General features: G+C 43.9%; 1 protein-coding gene across 2 annotated transcripts in view; it reads left to right on the forward strand.

The window, feature by feature from the left end:
• vps39 (VPS39 subunit of HOPS complex) overlaps window positions 1-19613 on the forward strand; it is a 41339-nt gene extending 21726 nt beyond the window's left edge. For both annotated transcript variants that reach the window (XM_056295657.1, XM_056295658.1), the window contains exons 18-24: window positions 1540-1668; window positions 3125-3227; window positions 3742-3787; window positions 4510-4659; window positions 11510-11644; window positions 17442-17533; window positions 17900-19613. In XM_056295657.1, the coding sequence (XP_056151632.1) occupies window positions 1540-1668; window positions 3125-3227; window positions 3742-3787; window positions 4510-4659; window positions 11510-11644; window positions 17442-17533; window positions 17900-17981 (737 nt within the window). In that variant the 3' untranslated portion in view covers window positions 17982-19613. The remainder of the gene's footprint in view (window positions 1-1539; window positions 1669-3124; window positions 3228-3741; window positions 3788-4509; window positions 4660-11509; window positions 11645-17441; window positions 17534-17899) is intronic.

Consider the following 19613-nt stretch of genomic DNA (forward strand, 5'->3'; position numbering starts at 1 on the left):
ACTTACAGGATCTGCTGCTAATGTCTTGGTGCAAGATAACAGAGAACACCTTCACAGGTCTTGTGGAGTCCATGCCTCAATGGGTCAGAACTGTTGTGGCGGCACGAGGTGAACCTATACAATATTAGGCAGGTGGTTTATTATATTTTGGCTAACTGGTGTATATGGTTTCTCTATTATAAAGCTGCACCATGAAAATCAGTTTAGGATTAATTTCCATTACACTAGACTACTAGGTTCTGGGAACCAATCGTGAAGGATTTCAGTTTTCTGTTTTATATCTGGTTCTGGCCCTTTAAGAAACAACTGAATTTGTTGAAGCTGAACATTACAGGCCAGTAAATATTTGATTAAAGCTGCAGTAGGTAACATTGGACATCCAATGCAAATCCTACCGCCTCTCTGTCTGCTGCCTCGTATCACTCCGCTAAGCCCCTCCCACCAAGTGGACCACATCGCTCTTCAGCCCCTTGCAAGACTCTTGAAACTTATATCGTAGTTGATAATCCATCCATGTTTTTAAAAGAAAATTCAGCTAATCTCCTAGTTACACTAACATTGTTCATGTGACGCAGCCGTTTCGAGTTGGTCCTGTTGATTTTTAGGTTTAGGGTTACAACCACAAGCGACTGGCGGGGCAGAGTGGATGCAAATTTATCGAATACATGCACATCTGCATTTGTAGAACAGTGAATAGGAAAGCCTTCTCTCTGAAATGACCCTTGATTGGCTAAACTCTTCTGTCCTGGGCTAGATTTTTTTTAAAGCCTGAATATAGAGCCAAGGGGAGGTGCAGAAGTCTAGTTTTCTCTGTTTTCTGTCTTGAATTATAATATGCTGAAAGGTTACTATGGAATTTTTGCCCAGTGATGCCATAAAAAAACCAGCCACCCCAGCTTTAATCAACACAGTTACATAATTAAATTGGAGCTTTGGGCTAATGGCAGCTAGCATGTTCTAAATTTAGCTAGTGGTTCTCATTAGCATAATGGACAGCAGAAACAGCTGAGTAGCCTCCTTTCAGTTCCTGTAGTAACACCATGGCAGTAAATTCAGCCCCATTACCTCTGTATGTAATGGAAATGTGTCAAGAACCAACATTATTATTATTATTATATTATTGGGCTTGGCCCTGATACTCCCTACATGGCACAGTCCTCAGTAGTGGAGATGGGCATTTAAACGTAATTTAGCACAATATTTAGATTTTTTTTATTTTTTTTTTATGATTATATAGACATGTTTGCTATCTCTGTACATAAAAAAACGGGATATTCATGTATTGAAAATTAGTGCAAATACTAACATAACAAAGTGAAATACGCCTTTTGTTTATGAAAGGTTGTGTGACAGGCTTACAGTTGCAAACGAAGTGTATTTGTATCTGTAAGGTAGTATGACTCGTTTACAAAGGCACCAAAATTACTCTTTGTTTATAATATATTTATTTAAAAGCTAATATGGATAGCTATACTGTATGTTTCATCATGATGTTTCATATCTTAATATTTTATCACACCACTATGTGACCTGTCACAGGCATGCCAGCAGTGGCTGCAGGTATGGAGGAGGGTGACCTGGGCGAGTATCGAACCAAGCTGCTGTCATTCCTGGATATTTCCACCAGCTACGAACCAGAAACGCTCATCAGTGACTTCCCTTTCGATGGTAAGAACCAGGTCTCCGCTTAAATAATGTCAGACAAACATGAAAGCTGTCCATTAACTGTAAATAACCTATTATTTACATCACAAATGTACTGTTTTATTTTCCTGTGAAGAAAAGGCAATTTTTTATCATTGTTTTTAACATCCCACGCGCCGAAGAGACTTGTGAGAATCTTCACGCTTCCGGATCCCGCTGCTGCCGCCAATGTAATCGAGCATACTTCCGCCCGCTGCGGGATTCGATCCAGGGGTGTACTGCATCACGAGGCGACATCGCTAACCACTCGACTAATGGGGGCCATAGGGTGTCGGGGCTCTGCCTTAGAGATAGGGTGAGGAGCTTGGACATCTGGAGGGAGCTCGGAATAGAGCTGCTGCTCCTTCGCATCGAAGTTGAGGTGGTTCGGGCATCTGATTAGGATACCTCCTGGGCGCCTTCCTTTGGAGATTTACCAGGCACGTCCAACTGGGAGGAGACCCCGGGGTAGACCCAGAACTCGCTGGAGGGACTACATGTCCAATCTGGCCTGGGAACGTCTTGGGATCCCTCAGGAGGAGCTGGAGGGCGTTGCTGGGGAGATGGATGTCTGGAGTGCCCTACTTAGCATGCTGCCACCGCGACTCGACCCCAGAAAAGCGGCTGAAGATGAATGAATATTATTAATATAAGCTATTATTGAGACATAAATACAGGTCTCATTTTATAAAATGTCTTATCCTTTCATAGAATAAGATATAAAATCACTTGAAAATAATCTGTGTGTGGGAAAGATGCTAATTTCAGCTTTTGATATCCTAAAAAAAATCAAGAGAATAGACACAACCTACTGATGCTGATTTACTTATTTGATTTTTTATAATTGAGAATTTTGATTAAGTTTTGCATATTGTGTTCACTTCAAAAGTTTTATGATAAAGAGTTACCAAATTCAAGATATATGGTGTGTCTATAGTCAAGGGTCCAGCTCTTAGTAAAGTTCCCCTAATGTGGCGTCCGGGTGGCATAGTGGTCTATTCCGTTGCCTACCAACATGTTACCCCATGTTACCTCCAGCTTGGTCGGGCGTCCCTACAGACACAATTGGCCGTGTTTGTGGGTGGGAAGCCGGATGTGGGTATGTGTTCTGGTCGCTGCACTAGCGCCTCCTCTGAACGGTTGGGGTGCCTGTTCGGGGGGGCGGAGCTGGGGGGAATAGCGTGATCCTCCCACGTGCTAATTCCCCCTGGAGAAACTCCTCACTGTCAGGTGAAGAGAAGCGGCTGGTGACTCCACATGTATCGGAGGAGACGTGGTAGTCTGCAGCCCTCCCTGGATTGGCAGAGGGGGTGGAGCAGCGACCGGGACAACTCAGAAGAGTGGGGTAATTGGCTGGATACAATTGGGGAGGGAAAAAAAAAGGGGGCGAATAAAAAAAAAAAAAGTTTCCCTAATGCCCACCTTGTATTTTGTGTTCAAGGCCTGCTGGAGGAGCGGGCCTTGCTCCTAGGCCGGATGGGTAAGCACGAGCAGGCACTCTTCATCTATGTGCACATCCTGAAAGACACCCGCATGGCAGAAGAGTAAGTACTTCCTGCCTTGCATACAGACTCCTATTCTCACTGTTGTCTTTCTTCTCTCTCACCTTAACTTGCCATCTCTATGTACACAATTCCCACTTTAAATAAAGTTTATTTGATTCGTTGGTGAATACGAGCAAATTTTGGCACATTTGAGCCGCCGTTGCAGTAGGTTTGTCAACTTTGGCAGCCATTTTGGCAGGTGGAGCACGTCTCATTTTTCGGCCTTTTTTGCAAACCAGTTTAATATGTGAAAAGGGAGAGGTAGCGAGAGTTTTTGTGTACATCCACCCATGATGTCATGTGATGAAAAGTGTGTATTTCCTGCACTGCATTTGTAAGTGTCTACTTATTTGACTTTCTGCCAGATAATTTTAAGTTTGTTTCAAGTTATCTCAACACACTTTACGTTAAAAAGAGAAGATCAATTAATTAATAAGTCACCAAAATGAGTATTGAACGCTGTCTAACATAATGTAAACATTCATAAACAATCCTTTTCGGTCATTCTCTGTAGGTACTGTCACCGGCATTATGACAAACTGACAGAAGGAAACAAAGATGTAAGTAGCTTCAATGTCTCATTTTTCAAATTCTTTTTTTATTTTTTGTTAGTTGAGCTTTCTTTTGTTCCTGCTGTTGATGATTAAAACCACTTTTTACACCTTTATATGTTTACTTTGTTGCCTGTTATCATCTGCTTGTTCTCAAAATGTAAGATCCAAATGAAGCAACTAACAGACAGATACCATGTGATAGACGTGTTGCCAGTGCCCTGCAAAATGAGCTCATATTTCCAGTTCTCTCCCTTTTTTTAATTTTATGATTATAGCTAGCTGAAATGACTCATGAAGAAAAGGCTGCCTCAACTGGAGACCAAGCCGGATGATAGTGAAACACTAAAAATCACTCATTCACAGGAATCAAAGGGAAAACTAGTCCCTCTCCCAGTTTTTGAAAAGGCAATACATGCAGTTTCCTCACACGAGACTAGGAGACTAGATGATCAACATATATTTCTAAAGTGATTATTTGCAGTCAACCTCCTGTCATGAAATTCCCTCATATTTACACACTCACTCTACCCATTTTATGTGGGGAACTGGCGTCCATGTACTATGGGATGTAGTATGTACTTGTCAGAACATTTCTACACCAGTGTCAATGAGAGAGAAAAATTCCTGTGTTCATTGATAAATTATATGGATTCTGATGCATGCCAATACATGATTCAGACAATACATACATGATTCAGACAGTACATCCATGCTGTGTGCCTCCACAGGTATACTTGTCTCTGCTGCGGATGTACTTGTCTCCCCCTGATGTCCACTGCCTGGGGCCCATCAAGATGGAGCTGTCGGAGCCCCAGGCCAACCTCCAGGCCTCTCTGCAGGTTCTGGAGCTTCACCACAGCAAGCTCGACACCACCAAGGTATGCCATGCGCACGCCACATCAGAAACATGCTAAGAATGATTCCAAATGTGTGTTAAGTGTTTGTTTTCATCTCCCAGGGGTTCAAATGGGAGGGGCTTTCGGGATCAGGACAGTTTATGGTCCAGGTTATGTTGAATAAGATTTCAGTTGTAGAAAAGTATCCCGATTGGACTTTGAAATAATTTCCTGTGGTTGTCTAAGCTTTCTTGCTAAGCGGTCCTAGTGGCAAACCCCTTTTCTGGTACTTCCAGGTGTTTAACATAAAAACGTTCGCAATTATTTGCCAATACTGTTTTACCTGGGTTTGATCATTGGTGGACCCCGAGATGACCAAACCCAGATAAAACACTATCAGCAAGTAATTGTGAACACTTGTGTTAAACAACTGGGTTTGATCATCTCGGGGTCCATCAATGATCAAACCCAGGTGTTTTAACACATGGTAAGACTGTTATGTGACGTTAGACTTTGCGCCACGCCCAAGTCAATTAAACGGGAAATATGAGGGGAGAAAAAGTTTTTAATATGTAGTGCATGAATGCGGCCAATATGAACTTGCACTTTTCAAAAAGAAAAGGTTCGCAACCATTTTGGTCTAACCCTCACCCTGTCTTTATTTTCATAATATGATAAAGCTGGGTACCAACATGGGGATCGCTGTTTCGAATCCCCGTGTTACCTCCGGCTTGGTCGAGCGTCCCTATAGACACAATTGGTCATGTCTGCGGGTGGGAAGCCAGATGTGGGTGTGTGTCCTGGTCGCTGCACTAGCGCCTCCTCTGGTCAGTCGGGGTCCCTGTTCAGGGGGGAGGGGGAACTGGGGGGAATGGCATGATCCTTCCATGCGCTACAGCCCCCTGGCGAAATTCCTCACTGTCAGGTGAAAAGAAGCAGCTAGCGACTCCACATTTATCGGAGGAGGCATGTGGTAGTCTGCAGCCCTCCCCGAATCAGCAGAGGGGGTAGAGCAGCGATCAGGACGGCTCGGAAGAGTGGGGTAATTGGCCAGATACAATTGGGGAGAAAGAGGGGGGGGGGGGTCCAAAAAAAATAAAATCACGGTGTCAACCTCGAATTGAATGCCAGTGAGAAGAGGTAGGTCTTTAACAAAGATTTAAAAGTTTCTAGGGTCTGAGCAGATCTTATGTGTACTGGTAGATTGTTCTAGACATCAGGGGCAGCCACTGCAAAGCCTGTGTGGCCCCTATTCTTCAGCCTGGATCATGGAACATGTAAGAGCATCTGGTTTGTTGACCTGAGTGCTCTGACTGGTGTATGATGATGTATTAGCTCAGATAAATAAGGTGGTGCCCGCCCATTTAAAGACTTAAAAACAAGTAAAGTGTTGGTGGAGCAAGCTAGAGAGTGGATTAGGAAAAGGAGCAGCGATAGTGAAAACAAATGTTTTTTAAGGTTTTGAATCACCGCAACCACAAGAGGTTCTTCATCATACAGTCGTAACTGCACAAAAAATTTTAGGCTGATAGGTCCAGTAGGTCCAGTAGTAGCCTGGCGGCCTGTCCAGGGTGTCTCCCCGCCTGCCGCCCAATGACTGCTGGGATAGGCTCCAGCATCCCTGCGACCCTGACAGCAGGATAAGTGGTTTGGATAATGGATGGATGGATGAAGGTCCAGTAGTTTGCGAGATTATCCACAGACAGACACACACACACACACACACACACACCACACGCACGTGTAACCAAACACATAATCCCCTCCAAGCTATCCACCTGGTTGGGATAATTAGTATGTCTCAGTGAACTTCCCAGTATGGTACAGAAAGCGATCGATCAGCTGACCTGCAGTTTGCTTCCCTCTTTACTTTATAGTTAAGAGCTAGAACCCATGGCCTGTGAAGGACTTCCACTGTCAATATTTTAGCTACAAAGGTGTGCAGGTTTAACTGTGTATCTCTGATCCCTGCTCCAGTGGATTCTTCTGGAAGCGGGTGTGTTGTATTGCCGATTTCAAACTGGACTTTGATTCTGTGTGTGTGTGTGTGTGTGTGTGTGTGTGTGTGTGTGTGTGTGTGTGTGTGTGTGTGTGTGTGTGTGTGTGTGAGGATAGTGCCGGTAATCTGTGTCAAACTGCAGACATTTCAAATATGGTTGGATCTGCCAGTGGGTGCTCTCTGTCTTGTCATGTTGCACCACTCCTCCGCTCCCTGCCCACTCCATTCACTTTAACGGTATTTTGCTTTCATTCTGCTTTCATTTCCTCCTGGCCCCACTCCCAGTAGCCACCTTGTCAAGAGCACATAAAGTTGAGTGGAGAGAGAGAGACAAACACAACTTTGCAATGCTGTGAGCAACACGTCTGACGCGAGTATTATGGACAGATGTGCATGGTGCATTCATTACAGACACACACTGAGATAGACCTCTACACATTTATGTTTGTTTGTTAGATTTGTCAGAGAAAGTCCCAGTTTATTTGTGCTGTACTTGGCTGTTGTACAAGGGATTTGTGATGGTGAGTCACAAGGCCATAAACCTTTTAAAGTATTAAAAAAGAAAATCCGTGTCCAGCAATATTTACAGTATGTCGGGGTATTCACGTACTGAATGTTGAATTATTTAAGCAACTACACTGATGAGTAAAGAAACTTAGGACGTATCTGTGCAGTTTGCACAAACAATAACAAATAACAGTTGTGCTGAAGTCGGCATATAACATGCCTTTCTGCACAGTATTCACGAAGTTAACTGACTAGTTCTGTGCACTGATATCAACGACCCATTTCATGCTCACGCAAGCCTGCGTAATAACACTTGGGAGCAAGTTTTAATACGTCGTAGCTACTAGCTTTCATAACACAACAGGTTTAACGTGTGCGGCTCAAAGGCATCTCAGTAATGAATGTTGACAGTGAGCAAGAGATTTTCTTATTCACTTACCTCGACCACACTCTCGGCTTTCTTTTCCAAACAAGAGACCAGACTAGACTGTCCCAACACCACTCGGTTCTCTGCTTGTAAAATTGAAGCTAAATGTGCCTTTATGCGTGCCTAATAATCCAGATAAGGAAATCGCTGAGCTCGAAATCTGGGTATAATCACAGATGGCGATCTAAATTTTAGGAGCTATATCATCGCACAAGATCAGCCATCTTAAAAACATCTGCCGCCATCTTACAATGCTGTGACTGCAACAGTTCCTCAATCCTCTGTGACTAGTACACGTGGCCATTGTAACTCTAGAAAATGGTCACGCAGGAGAACGTACCCCGAGGAGGGACAGGGAATGACCATAAAGCATATCTTATTTTCGTTGCAGTTGCAGCCTATGACAAGAGAGACAGAAGGAGAAGGTGAATAGAAATAGGGGTGGGCATGAAGGAAGGTCCCGAGTCAGACTCAACATCAGGATGCTGCCATCAGGCCTGAGACTATGTGGTACACACCCATCTGGTTGAGCTTTCAGGACACCCCCAAGCTAGAGTCAGACTTTGTTAGATTTAACATCACAATATTAATAAATATGAAAGTGAAGGTATTTCTAGCACTGACAGCTACATGGGGACCAAAACCTGTCTGTTGTGGAATTAAAACTTCAAATTACTCCTTAGCGATATAAGAGACCAAACTCTGAAAGCAGTTGGAAAGCTGAAACCATCCGGGCATCTGATGAAGACAATTGACCTTTGGCAAGATAAAGAACGACCCAGCAGTTACTCAAACGCTGCTTAGCAACTCTTCTACTTCCTCAGACGTTGTACTCCGACTACCAGGCAAGATAACACTAACGGAAAGCAGCATCGATGCACATACTGTAGAGGTTGCTAGATTAGAACTGTAGGGACCGGTGCTGCCCACGGACTACAGTACCCATAACTCCCCGCTCAACCTTACAGATGATCTCCACCCACTGTCTAGCCTTACAATGTAATAATATTGGTTCCAGTAATACTTTATCTGGTGACGCAACTTCGCCCTTAAAACTGGCTCTCTCTCGTGTAGAGCCATGCACACTCTACATTTAGAGAGACCCTCTCCTGCAGAGCAACGAGACCAAAGGACCACATATCTTCATATTACTGCTGACCCCGGTTTTATTGGACGATAACCTAGTCTTGTTCATCAGCTAACTGGCTGTGATTACTGATGAACGTTTCCTGCAAGCCGCGCAGTTCCCACAGAAAGAGAAGGCGACCAGATCCGTCGACACAGTCGCAACTAATGCCGGGATCAGTCTACACAAATTGAGCCCAATTTTGACAATATTTTTTTGTCGCTGACAAATTTCCAGTGTCAGGCCCAGTAATGAACATCGGGAACAACGAACAGTGTCTTTACCCCGTGTAGTGTGACATAATCGAAGAACAGCGATTTGGCGTCTTGGACACCCCATGACACCCTGACAAAAAGTCTCGCATGTCAGATTTTTTTGTATTTTCCTGCCTGGTCTGACAACTCCTACGATGTGTTTCTTGATGTTGACCAATAGGATGACAGAGTTCTCTCTGGTATAGGTAAACATATGTAAATATGGCAAAGAGAGAGATGGATGCTGCTGTCAGGTGGAACGACGAACCCGAGGAAGGGTTCATTGAGCAGTGGCAACAATACCCCTGCCTTGTTGATGTTTCCTCGAGGGAGCACCATGACAGTCAAAAAAGATAGGCTAAATGTTAGCACTAGCATCCACAACTGTTTTTTTCTTTCTTTTATTTTTCTTTTCAGAACACAAGACCGCCAGCATCACACACAGTGCTTCTGTAGCTATGATTGACAATTTCTTGACCCGCCTCCAGGACAACCTATGAACTCGCGAAAGATGGTGAAAGGCAGCATACGATGTCGGTCGGGGTCATACGTGTAGTGTTGCCAGTCTCCCGGCCAAGACACGGCAGGAATTTATGGCACTATGATGGCCTCATCTGACATGATGTCCATCGTGAAAGACAAAAGTATCGTGTAGTCTGATCCCGGCATAAGACTCTTTCAAGATCATCAGTCAACAGACAGACCCATAGAGGATTTTCAGCTGATGAGCTACTAAAAGAAAAGAAACTTTGCTTTCGTGACGCCGCGCTTTGACGCTGGAAAAAGGACGCACCACTGATCGCCACGGAAGAGCGCTCTCCAATAAGGCTGGTATCTGGGCATAGTCTCAATGGTGTTGTTGCAAGATTTAGCCTTAGTAGTTTAGTGGCAGAGTTAGTTTTAGTTGTTGGTCTAATTATCTCACATGAGAGAAGTGTTGTTAATTGAGATCATCCATGATCTAGAAATACACACTGTGGTTCACATAGGAAGTGTCACATAGGCCGGTTGTTGGTTTTAATTTTTTTTGTTTGTACCTTCCCTTTTTACTTGAGCAAAGTACTATAACAAGCATGATGAGTCGACTCGCTAGCCGGTTGGCTAACGGGTCGGATCCTTTAGTCAACTGGTTAACATAGTTGCCCGTGGTGCGGAAGACCTGGGTTCACGTCCTGGCAGCGGCGGTTCCCGGCTGCCCCCCGAATTTGCTACAGTACTGTTGGTCGAATTCATTCGCTATTCGGTTGCGTACACTGAACCACATAGAGTTGGTAGACGGTTGGATGGCCAACATGATGGTGCCCAACAGCTCATAACTGAAAGCACATTGAATATGTGCCCAGTGTTTTCAACTGCTCACTTTGTTAAACGAACACTGATGAGCCGGGCCCATGCTCACCAATCAGAGACTGCTAGGAGAAGTACTGATCTTTACGCAACCGGTACAGGGAGCTATTTAGAATGGATCGTACAGCACTACCATTGTCATGTAATAAACACAACAAAAAAAGAAATATCTATTTAAATACTTGTTACACTGAATTATTGATCATGTACACCGGTGACATCTGTTGGGGCCAGGCCCCACTGGCCCCTAATATAGAGACACTGTTGCCACACACACACACACACACACGCACCTTAGTTACACACCCATACAATATTTGCACAGCCTGGCTACCACATATCATCCTTTGTGCCTTGGTCATTAGTCATTACGTTGCTGCTCATCATGGCTGTACTTGTTCAGTATTAGTTAGATAATTAGTGGGATTGTTTTCATCGAAACAAGCTGTTGTCCTGCCTGTTTTGTGACAGTACTACTCACCGTTGTCATCCTCTGCCAGTTAAAGTGCTCCAAATAGTGCTACACTGATTATTCCATCAACTTGAATTGTTCGATGCTGAAAACCAAAATTAATTGTTGAAAAATTTACGAGACTGATTTTGTGAGACTGATTTAACGACTGATTTGATTGTTCTGTTAATTCTAGTAGTTAAGTTATAAAATATTAAACACCAAAAGTAATGGTTGATAAATTTATGAGACCGATTTGATAACCCGGTTGCACTCACAGAACAAAGGAAGAGGAAATGGTGAAAAAGTATCGGGGAAACTGTAAAACGGATCTATTATCTCAAGCGACTGAAGGGCCATGTGTTTTTTGTTTTTTGTTTTTATTATTCTTTTACCTAAATCTGGCCTTTAGAACTGCCCTCTGTGTGTTAATGGAGTGAACTTTGCGTAAGACAACGCTTAACACTTAATAAAGAAGTCATCAACATGCAAACTTGCAGCTGGTCAAAGATAAGGTTGGTACAGTCAGCTTACTCTGTTTACCACCCTGATGTGACACTGAATGTTAAAGTAAACCATGATGGTAGTGGCGTCGATCCTGAAAGCTTGTTGGACATTGCAGCAGTAACAAAGGGAGTTGGGACTTGGAGACATTTTGCAAACGGTCAGTTCATTTGTGTAATGAATTGACCATGAAGTCACACTTTTCTTTTATTCCCACCAACACACTGGTACATATGCAAAATTAAAAGTTTAACAAAGATCATCTCTGTGTTGCCAGGCAATCAACCTGCTGCCGGCAAACACCAAGATCCATGAGATCCGGGTCTTCCTGGAGAGTGTCCTGGAGGAGAAGGCCCAAAGGAAGCGCTTCGACCAGGTTCTGAAGAGCCTCCTGCAGGCAGAGTTCCTCAGGGTGAGTTCTGGAGTGGGCGGTTTGTGATTTTAGATAGTATCAGTGTGAGTTGACTGCAGGGTTTTTGTTATAAAACTATTCTAAGGGTATTTTCAGCATGCTAGAATGGCTTTGGGAAATTCAAATCCACCCTGCTTTTGTTTTTACAGAGGAATCACCCTCCCCGTCCCTCGTTGTTAATAATATGAGCCTTATCTGATCTCACTGGGGAGATTCTCTTCTCTCTTGTGTACCTCCCTCTGTCAGATCAGATGAGCTGCTCGCCGTCACCCTTGGAGCCGCTAGGGATTCAGTGTCTTGATATTTTCACTCCTTTTGAACCCAGGCCTCATTAAAACGTTGGCTGCCATCATTTAGAAATCAGTGTCGCTGATCGCTTCAGTTCTGAGAAACCCACCGCTTTGCTGAATCTTCTGAACGGGCTTCAACACAGTCCAAAGGGGCAATTGTTTAAGCCTTCAAAAAACCATGACTTGTCTTCTTTTGGAAAACGGGAAGCTCGCCTGACAGTAACGCATATCTTCATTTATTTTTTTTATTTTTTATTTTTTCAGATTGTTTTAAAAACGAGCAAATTCGATTTGAAATGGGTCATCTTTCTGCAGTTGAAGCAGTGCTTCCCAGCCATCTGAAAACTCCTCACTTCAGAGAGCAGGAAGTCCTTTTGCTTGGCAGTACCATAGAAGAAGGGGGAAAAAATCACATGGACGTAGCAAGGAAAACTTACTTGTGGAAGTACAGGATAGTCATTTGGACTTGACAGAAAGCATGATTTGTGACAGTTTTATTTTTTCTCCAGTGGAACATATTAAGCGATGTCTGACTATTGTGAACTTCCCATTTTCAAAAAGCAGATATATCACTGTTTTTGAGGGTTTAAACAATTGCCCCACTGATCCGTGTTAAGGCCCAGTGAGAAGATTCAGAAAAAGTGATCAGTTTTTCCAAAACTGAAGCAGTCAGTCAGGTTTTTGTCTGTAGGATGCTAAATGATGCCTTATAATGTTTTAATTAGGTCTGGGCTCAAACAAAAGTGAACGTATTCTTTCTGGTAAGGCAGTTTTTTTCTCCTGCCACGAGGCATTGAACCTTAATCCATTGGTTGGAGAACAGCCCTACGAAAATCTACATATTAAATATGGATGCAGCAGTCGCAACAGTGCAAGAAAAAGATGGGTAACACAACTATGGTATAGGCTATACACAGTATTATATGGGCAAGGATAGGCTTGGAAAAATAACGCCCTCTCTTATCTGAGTGCAGAACAGGCAGGGCACTAGTATCTAAAATTGTCCTTCAAAGCTGCAGTGTGACATTTCTCCATAAATAAATCATGATTTTATTCATTTGGACCATGGAGTCAGGTTGCATGATGCTGTCATGCTTGGAGACACTCTCCAGTATCAGTATATTGCTGTTCGGACCGGGTAGGACTAACACTGGTATGTGTTGGAAAAAACTCCAGCAAGAAAAAAGATTGAAATGTGATGCCGATGTGGCAATTATTCTGCCAGACAGATGATCGATAGAAGTGTACAACAATGCGATGGTGTAGTTTGATGACGTTTAGACTGCCTGCATGAGCTTTGGTCCAAGGATCACATTCTAACAAGGGCACGGACTATTTACTGGTGAGCTGATGGCACACGAGACACAATGGCTGCTACATCTTGTTTGTAGTCCAAGAAAACCAGTTGGATCAGGTCTACTCTTTGGCTCTGACATTGAATTATATTGGAACGCTGTTCTGCTCTAATATGATGTAATATGACTGATGGTCTTAACAGAATCACCACACTGTCATCACATTTAACATGTGTAAAACTAGAGGAGTCTACTCAGTAGACTGCAGATCTCCACCAAGCGTACGTATCTCCCCTTCTCCAGTGTTAAAACTTGGCAAAAAAAAAAACAACCTTCTTTCGCCTACCGGGAGAAGGGAAACACGCACACACAGACAGAAAAACCAGTGTTTTTCCTGCCATTATAAGACTTTTGTGCAGTACCCATGAATGAATGGGAAATAGTCATTCATTCTAAAGCAATAACACAACGGTAAGAAAACTAGGGTAGGGTATCGTTTTGATTTTAACGATTCAGATTCTGCTTATCGATTGTGTTTCTTAACGATTCTCGATTCCAATTCTTTCAAGGCTGGAGTCAAAACAGATCACACGCTTATTTCACAGGAAAAAAATCTATCTTTAAAAACCTTTACACAAGTCATATTCATATTCAAAATTGATTTCATACGGTTTATGGAATCTTTAAATTAATTTCACCCGGTTTAATTTGGTAGCTGTTATTAAATGATATGGTTCAATAATAGTCCGTTCATTCTCCCTTCATTCACTCTACTGTTCTACTGTAACCAACACTGAAACCCGCCGGCATGACAAAATGGCAACAGTCTAAAAACCAGTTAATTGGACATCCAGGTAGCGTAGCGGTCTACTCCATCGCCTACCAACACAGGGCTCTCTGGTTCGAAGCCCCGCGTTACCTCCGGCTTGGTCTGGTGTCTCTACAGGCACAATTGGCATCATCCAGCGTCAGCTCTCCCAGCCATCAGAGGACAAAACTAAGACACATACGTGGACAAAGACACTGCATGGACGGTACTGGGTGAGGCCGCTGCAAATGTGAATTCACACCGCCATCTTCCCACACCGGAAGCGGAAGATGGGTTCAGAATTATAAATACTGTACTGTAGTTAGATGTATTATTATTATTACTGCATTATTATATTTATGATGTTTTAGGTAAAATACTATATACTAAGACATACATTTGACTAATTGACGCTAGATGTGAAATTTACGTAACTGTTCCGACTTACATACAAATTCGACATAAGAACAGACTCAAAAACAGAACTCGTTCGTACTCCGGGGACTACCTGTATAGGCACAGCCGCGCAGATGGATAGCCAGGTCCTGGTACTGAAACAACCTTGTGTGACTATTGATTAGGAACCAATAAGTAGAATTGAAAATAAAACTTCTCAATGATTCCTTTGGAACCGGCTCTAACTTGGAACCGGATTTCGATGCCCAACCCTAAAGAAAACATAGCTCAGCCATGGGAACCGTTTTATTGGAACTACTGAGATGATTTCCAGCTGTGACTGTGATTAATCCCACTCTTGAAATTGTATTATTATTGGAGTGTATGGCACTTCTGCATGGCGGTGAGGTGAATAAGCTGAATTATTTTTGGTTCCTCCAGTGTTCGTCCAGTTCCCCTGTGCTGAGCTCAGCAGTGAATGGTTTACTGGCTCGGGAACACGATCGACTTCTCATTTACTTTGAAGATTCATACCCCAATACATAATGTTTTGGTTCTGACACTGTCGCCGCCCAATCTGACTCGACTGTAGATGTGAGTCATGCATGCGCACAGTTGACTCAGGTCAGGCAGCGACAGAGAGCAGCGTCGGTCGAGCGAGCTGGGGAGTGAATGAAGAGAGAGAGCAGCGATAGTGAGAACAAAGGTTTTTCGAAGGTTTTCAATCACCGCAACTACAAGAGCTTCTACATCATATAGTCATAATGTGCACAAAAACAACTTTAGTCTGTAAGGTCCAGTAGTTTTCAGGGTTAGCTGCAGACACAGAAACCCCCCTCACACATAACTCCCAAACATCATCATCGTCATCCTTCGACTGCAGTCGAGCACTCGTGCTTGTCGTTTGCTGATAGACTGAGGCTGCAACTTCGATACCCAATTTCCTTCTGGGTTGGTCCCATAGCCTTTACCCCTCCCAGGGCATCTACAAAGCAGTCGTTTTTTGTTTTTTTGTTATTTAACCCATAACTGGGATAACCTTGACTCAATTACAAGGAAAGGTCCACGTTCAAGTGGGCCATAGTAATTGGTCTATGGGGGGTTACTCCTCTGGAGGTTTTCTGTCAGGGTTTGCCCCGCCCTTAGCCTTTGGCTAAATAGCCTATCTCACAAGGCAGGAGGGAGCCGGTTAGTTTCTAGGTCGCCGACAATTCGCCCATAGCCAGAGCCCCGTTAGTGGTATCAGTCTGGACCACGAGAAGGTGGGGTTGACTTGCCTGGGAGAAGCTTTGTGTTGCGCTACACATGTGTGTTTTTGACACACGCCACACCAGACCGGTTCAGACCAAACTCCCAAACAACTCCTGTGAATAAATTCTACTGATCCTTTGACCTAGTACCGCTGGCATTTTTAAGTCCATAACATTTTTAAGTTGCTGAGGGAGTAAAGGTATTGAAAAAATGAGTATCTTTGTACAAAGTGCAAAATCAGGAAACTTAACAAGTGTGCGCCGATGAGAACTAAAGTAATAAGTAGTTGGCCATCACTGCGTCAGCATATGAGTAGGAGACAAGGAAGAAAAGAAATGATCTCACACATTTGGGATTTCCCCTGCACGGCAAATGTTGCCATGAGTTATGGCTGGCGGGAAAGACTGAAGACGAAAGAGTCTGTGTCATTTCACTGACAGTACTGCAGAAAGTGCGAGATACCATCTCGTCCATTAGAGAGATCTCTGGTGTAGTCAGACAAAATTTGCATCCAAGACCAAAAGTGTATTTGACACCCAGAGCTAAAATTGACCATCTTCCTTATGAGGGGTTTTTAAGGAAGAACAAGCGTTTCATTTCCCAATCAGATCAGTTGCCATGGTGACTGGATCATGCCTGTGGCAGGAGTAGAGGCAAAGAGCTGCTGGCTTGAGTCATGTGACTTTTTCTTTCTTGTTTTTCAAAACTTATGTAACTTTTGGTTCAGGTTTAAACAATCTTTGTGTTTAATTTTGGCTTTCTCCCCCCCCCCTTTTCTCCCCAATTGCACTTGGCCAATTACCCCAGTCTTCCTAGCCATCACGGTCACTGCTCCACCCCCTCTGCTGATCCGGGGAGGGCTGCAGACTACCACATGCCTCCTCTGATACATGTGGAGTCGCCAGCCACTTCTTTTCACCTGACAGTGAGGAGTTTCTCCAGGGGGACATAGCGCGTGGGAGGATCACGCTGTTCCCCCCAGTCCCCCCCCCCAAACAGGCGTCCCATGCGACCAGAGGAGGCGCTAGTGCAGCGACCAGGACACATACCCACATCCGGCTTCCCACCCACAGACACGGCCAATTGTGTCTGTAGGGATGCCCGACCAACCCGGAGGTAACACGGGGATTCGAACCGGCGATCCCCGTGTTGGTAGGCAACGGAATAGACCGCTACACTACCCGAACACCTCATAATTTTGGCTTTCATGAAGAATAACGTGACTCACTGCCTACCCACCCACTTCCCAAATTTGCACATTCAAAAACACAGGAGCCGGGCCAGCCGAGTGGCTTGTTTGAAAGCCCATGATGCCCCGTCCCCTCTAAAGACACATACTGCACTCACAGTCCTCATCCAGCTATACAGATACTTCTACCAGCTGATATCTGCTGAAGGTATTAAAAGTCAGCAGATGTCTGTAAATGTGCTGCTACCTTTCATTTTGAATTCGGCTTTCTTGTTGACTTTGGTTTTTAGCTGTTATTCACACGCTGAATGAAGGAGGGGACCTCTCGGGTAACACGTAGCCCCTTTCAGGTTTAAGGTGAAGTCACTGTGATGATCTGTGGGTTTGATGGTCTGCACTCCATTGGGAATGGAGACGGTAGATCCCTAGACAGTATTCAGGAGTCTTTGCGCGTGTGTATTCAGGAGTGCTTGCCTGCGTGTGTGTGCGTACACAAGCTTTGTGGGTCTTTTGACGTTTGTGTGCCATATCATTTCACCTTCACCGAGTGTGTGCTTTCCGTTGGCAGGTGCAAGAGGAGCGCATCTTCCACCAGCAGGTGAAGTGTGTCATCACAGAGGAGAAGACCTGCAGGGTGTGCAAAAAGAAGATCGGAAACAGGTAACACGTTCCCCCTGGGTGGGAACTGAAGTAGTTGGAGGTGTGTTTGTGGGTGGGGTGGGGGTGTTACATATGTTCTTCTTTACATTGCTTTTCATCAGTTGTCCAATCAATTTCATCCAAGTTTTCACATTAATAGATGATATGTCAATACTTAAATATTTCACAAGTATTTCAAGTGAATTCTCTGCTCTTTTTCTGAGCCTGTAGAGGGTTTTTTTTATCAATCTACATATCTATTGATTATAAATTATAGATATTGTAAAGCGACTGAGTGTTAAAAAAGTGCCATATAAGTTTATTATTATTATTATTCAGCACATAGTAGCAGATATCACCCCTGCTGACAATCCTCTCTCTGTCCAGTGCTTTTGCAAGGTATCCTAACGGAGTGGTGGTGCACTACTTCTGCTGCAAAGACCGCACCACGTGTCCCACCGAGCAGTGACCCCCCCTCTCCGTCTGAGGCGAGGCTCGCAGACACGAACCCCATGACCACTGTTTACTAACAGCTTCCCCCCTCCACCGCCACCCCCCTTCTTCGTGGACTCCCATGTTCAGCCATCCTTGAGGCATGGAAACGTGTTGGCACGGGCGGAAAAGGCGCCACCTGTAGCCGAGCCGCAGAACGAGTCTCCACTTCCACGTTGCACGACATGCTCTGTTCGGTGGACGCTTTCATCCAACAGCCATGAGCAAATATTTCCTTTTGGGATTTTTTTCTCTCTCGTGTTTTAAAATATGGCTGGCATCCAAGTGGGAATCAAACCCCTCGGCTTCTGTCAGCGTCCATGCCACAGGCTTAGACACAGGGGCTCCTTCTGGAAGTGTGGTTGCTTTCTCTCCCTCTGGGCATGAAATAACAGGTGAAATGTTTGGGGAAGAGAGAAAGAGACGGACAGGATTTACTCTCTCTCTCTCCTCGGCCACAGGAAAGAACAACCACTATTGACAAGGTGCTCTGCCGAGGAAGGAAGTATGTCATATAAAATTTTAGTCCGGGGGGCGATTAGAAACCCTCTGCGGGTTGTCGTTCTCTCTCCCTGCCTGCTGTCATCTCTTTCTGCTCCTGGCAATCCATATACTGTAACGGTCACGCCACATAGACTCTCACAGATATCCTTCAATGCCTTGTGTGACTTTTAAGATTGTATTTATGGTGACCTCAACAGTCCGTCTGCCATGCTTCTTTTATGTGCTTGGCATGAGTTGGCACAAATATACTGGAATAGGCTCAGCAAAGCAATAGTCATCTCGTGACTTTCTTTTTTCCACTGATTTTCTTTTGTTATTATGTTATAGCAGCATTTGAGTGGGCCGCGCTTCTTTGGATGTAACACAATGCCATTTTTTTTACTAAGTTTTGTTTTCCTCATTTACTGTTGTAACTTGTCTGCGCTTGGATTGTCGCCAGAGAATCAAACCCACTTTTTTCCGAAGATGTTACAAGACCAACATACCCATTTCCGACATAATCAATTTTTGTTTTTCCATCATAGTGAAGGAAATTAACAAGTGACTTATCAACATTTTTAACATTTCAAGACACAAAAGTACTGCACTTTAAAAGCTAATAGATTTTCCTGTTTATTTATTGTTACACCGTATGAAAGCATGATTATATATAAACTGGAAAATTGTGATATATCCGAGGTACGACCATTGTTCTGTGCTTCATCGCGGCAATATCGTAATCAAAAACATGCGTCAGCCGTCCACCCAGGAGTTAAATCATCGATCAGGATTACCCCATTAGCCCTGTAAATGAAGGAGGTTTTCCTGAGACGTATTTTTAACAATTTGAGGCATTTTGGTGACCTGCGTGTATCGGCATGTTGACTGACTGAGCAGCAGGCGTCTTGTTAACACACTTTAACGTCAAGCTGACAGACTGGCCTGTAGCACGGATCCAGTTGGATACATGTTGATCTCTGTAACTGCCAAACTACTGCCTTTGTGAAGGATTCGAATAATTTGCCAGCCTAAGCTTGCTGATTTAATTAGTTCTAAAGTGTTGTTGCAGCACAGTACCAACCAAATTTGGAAAAGTTGTATTGTGATTAAAATATCTTAAACTGAA

Source organism: Lampris incognitus, chromosome 16, assembly GCF_029633865.1.
Source record: "Lampris incognitus isolate fLamInc1 chromosome 16, fLamInc1.hap2, whole genome shotgun sequence".
Lineage (NCBI taxonomy): Eukaryota > Metazoa > Chordata > Actinopteri > Lampriformes > Lampridae > Lampris > Lampris incognitus.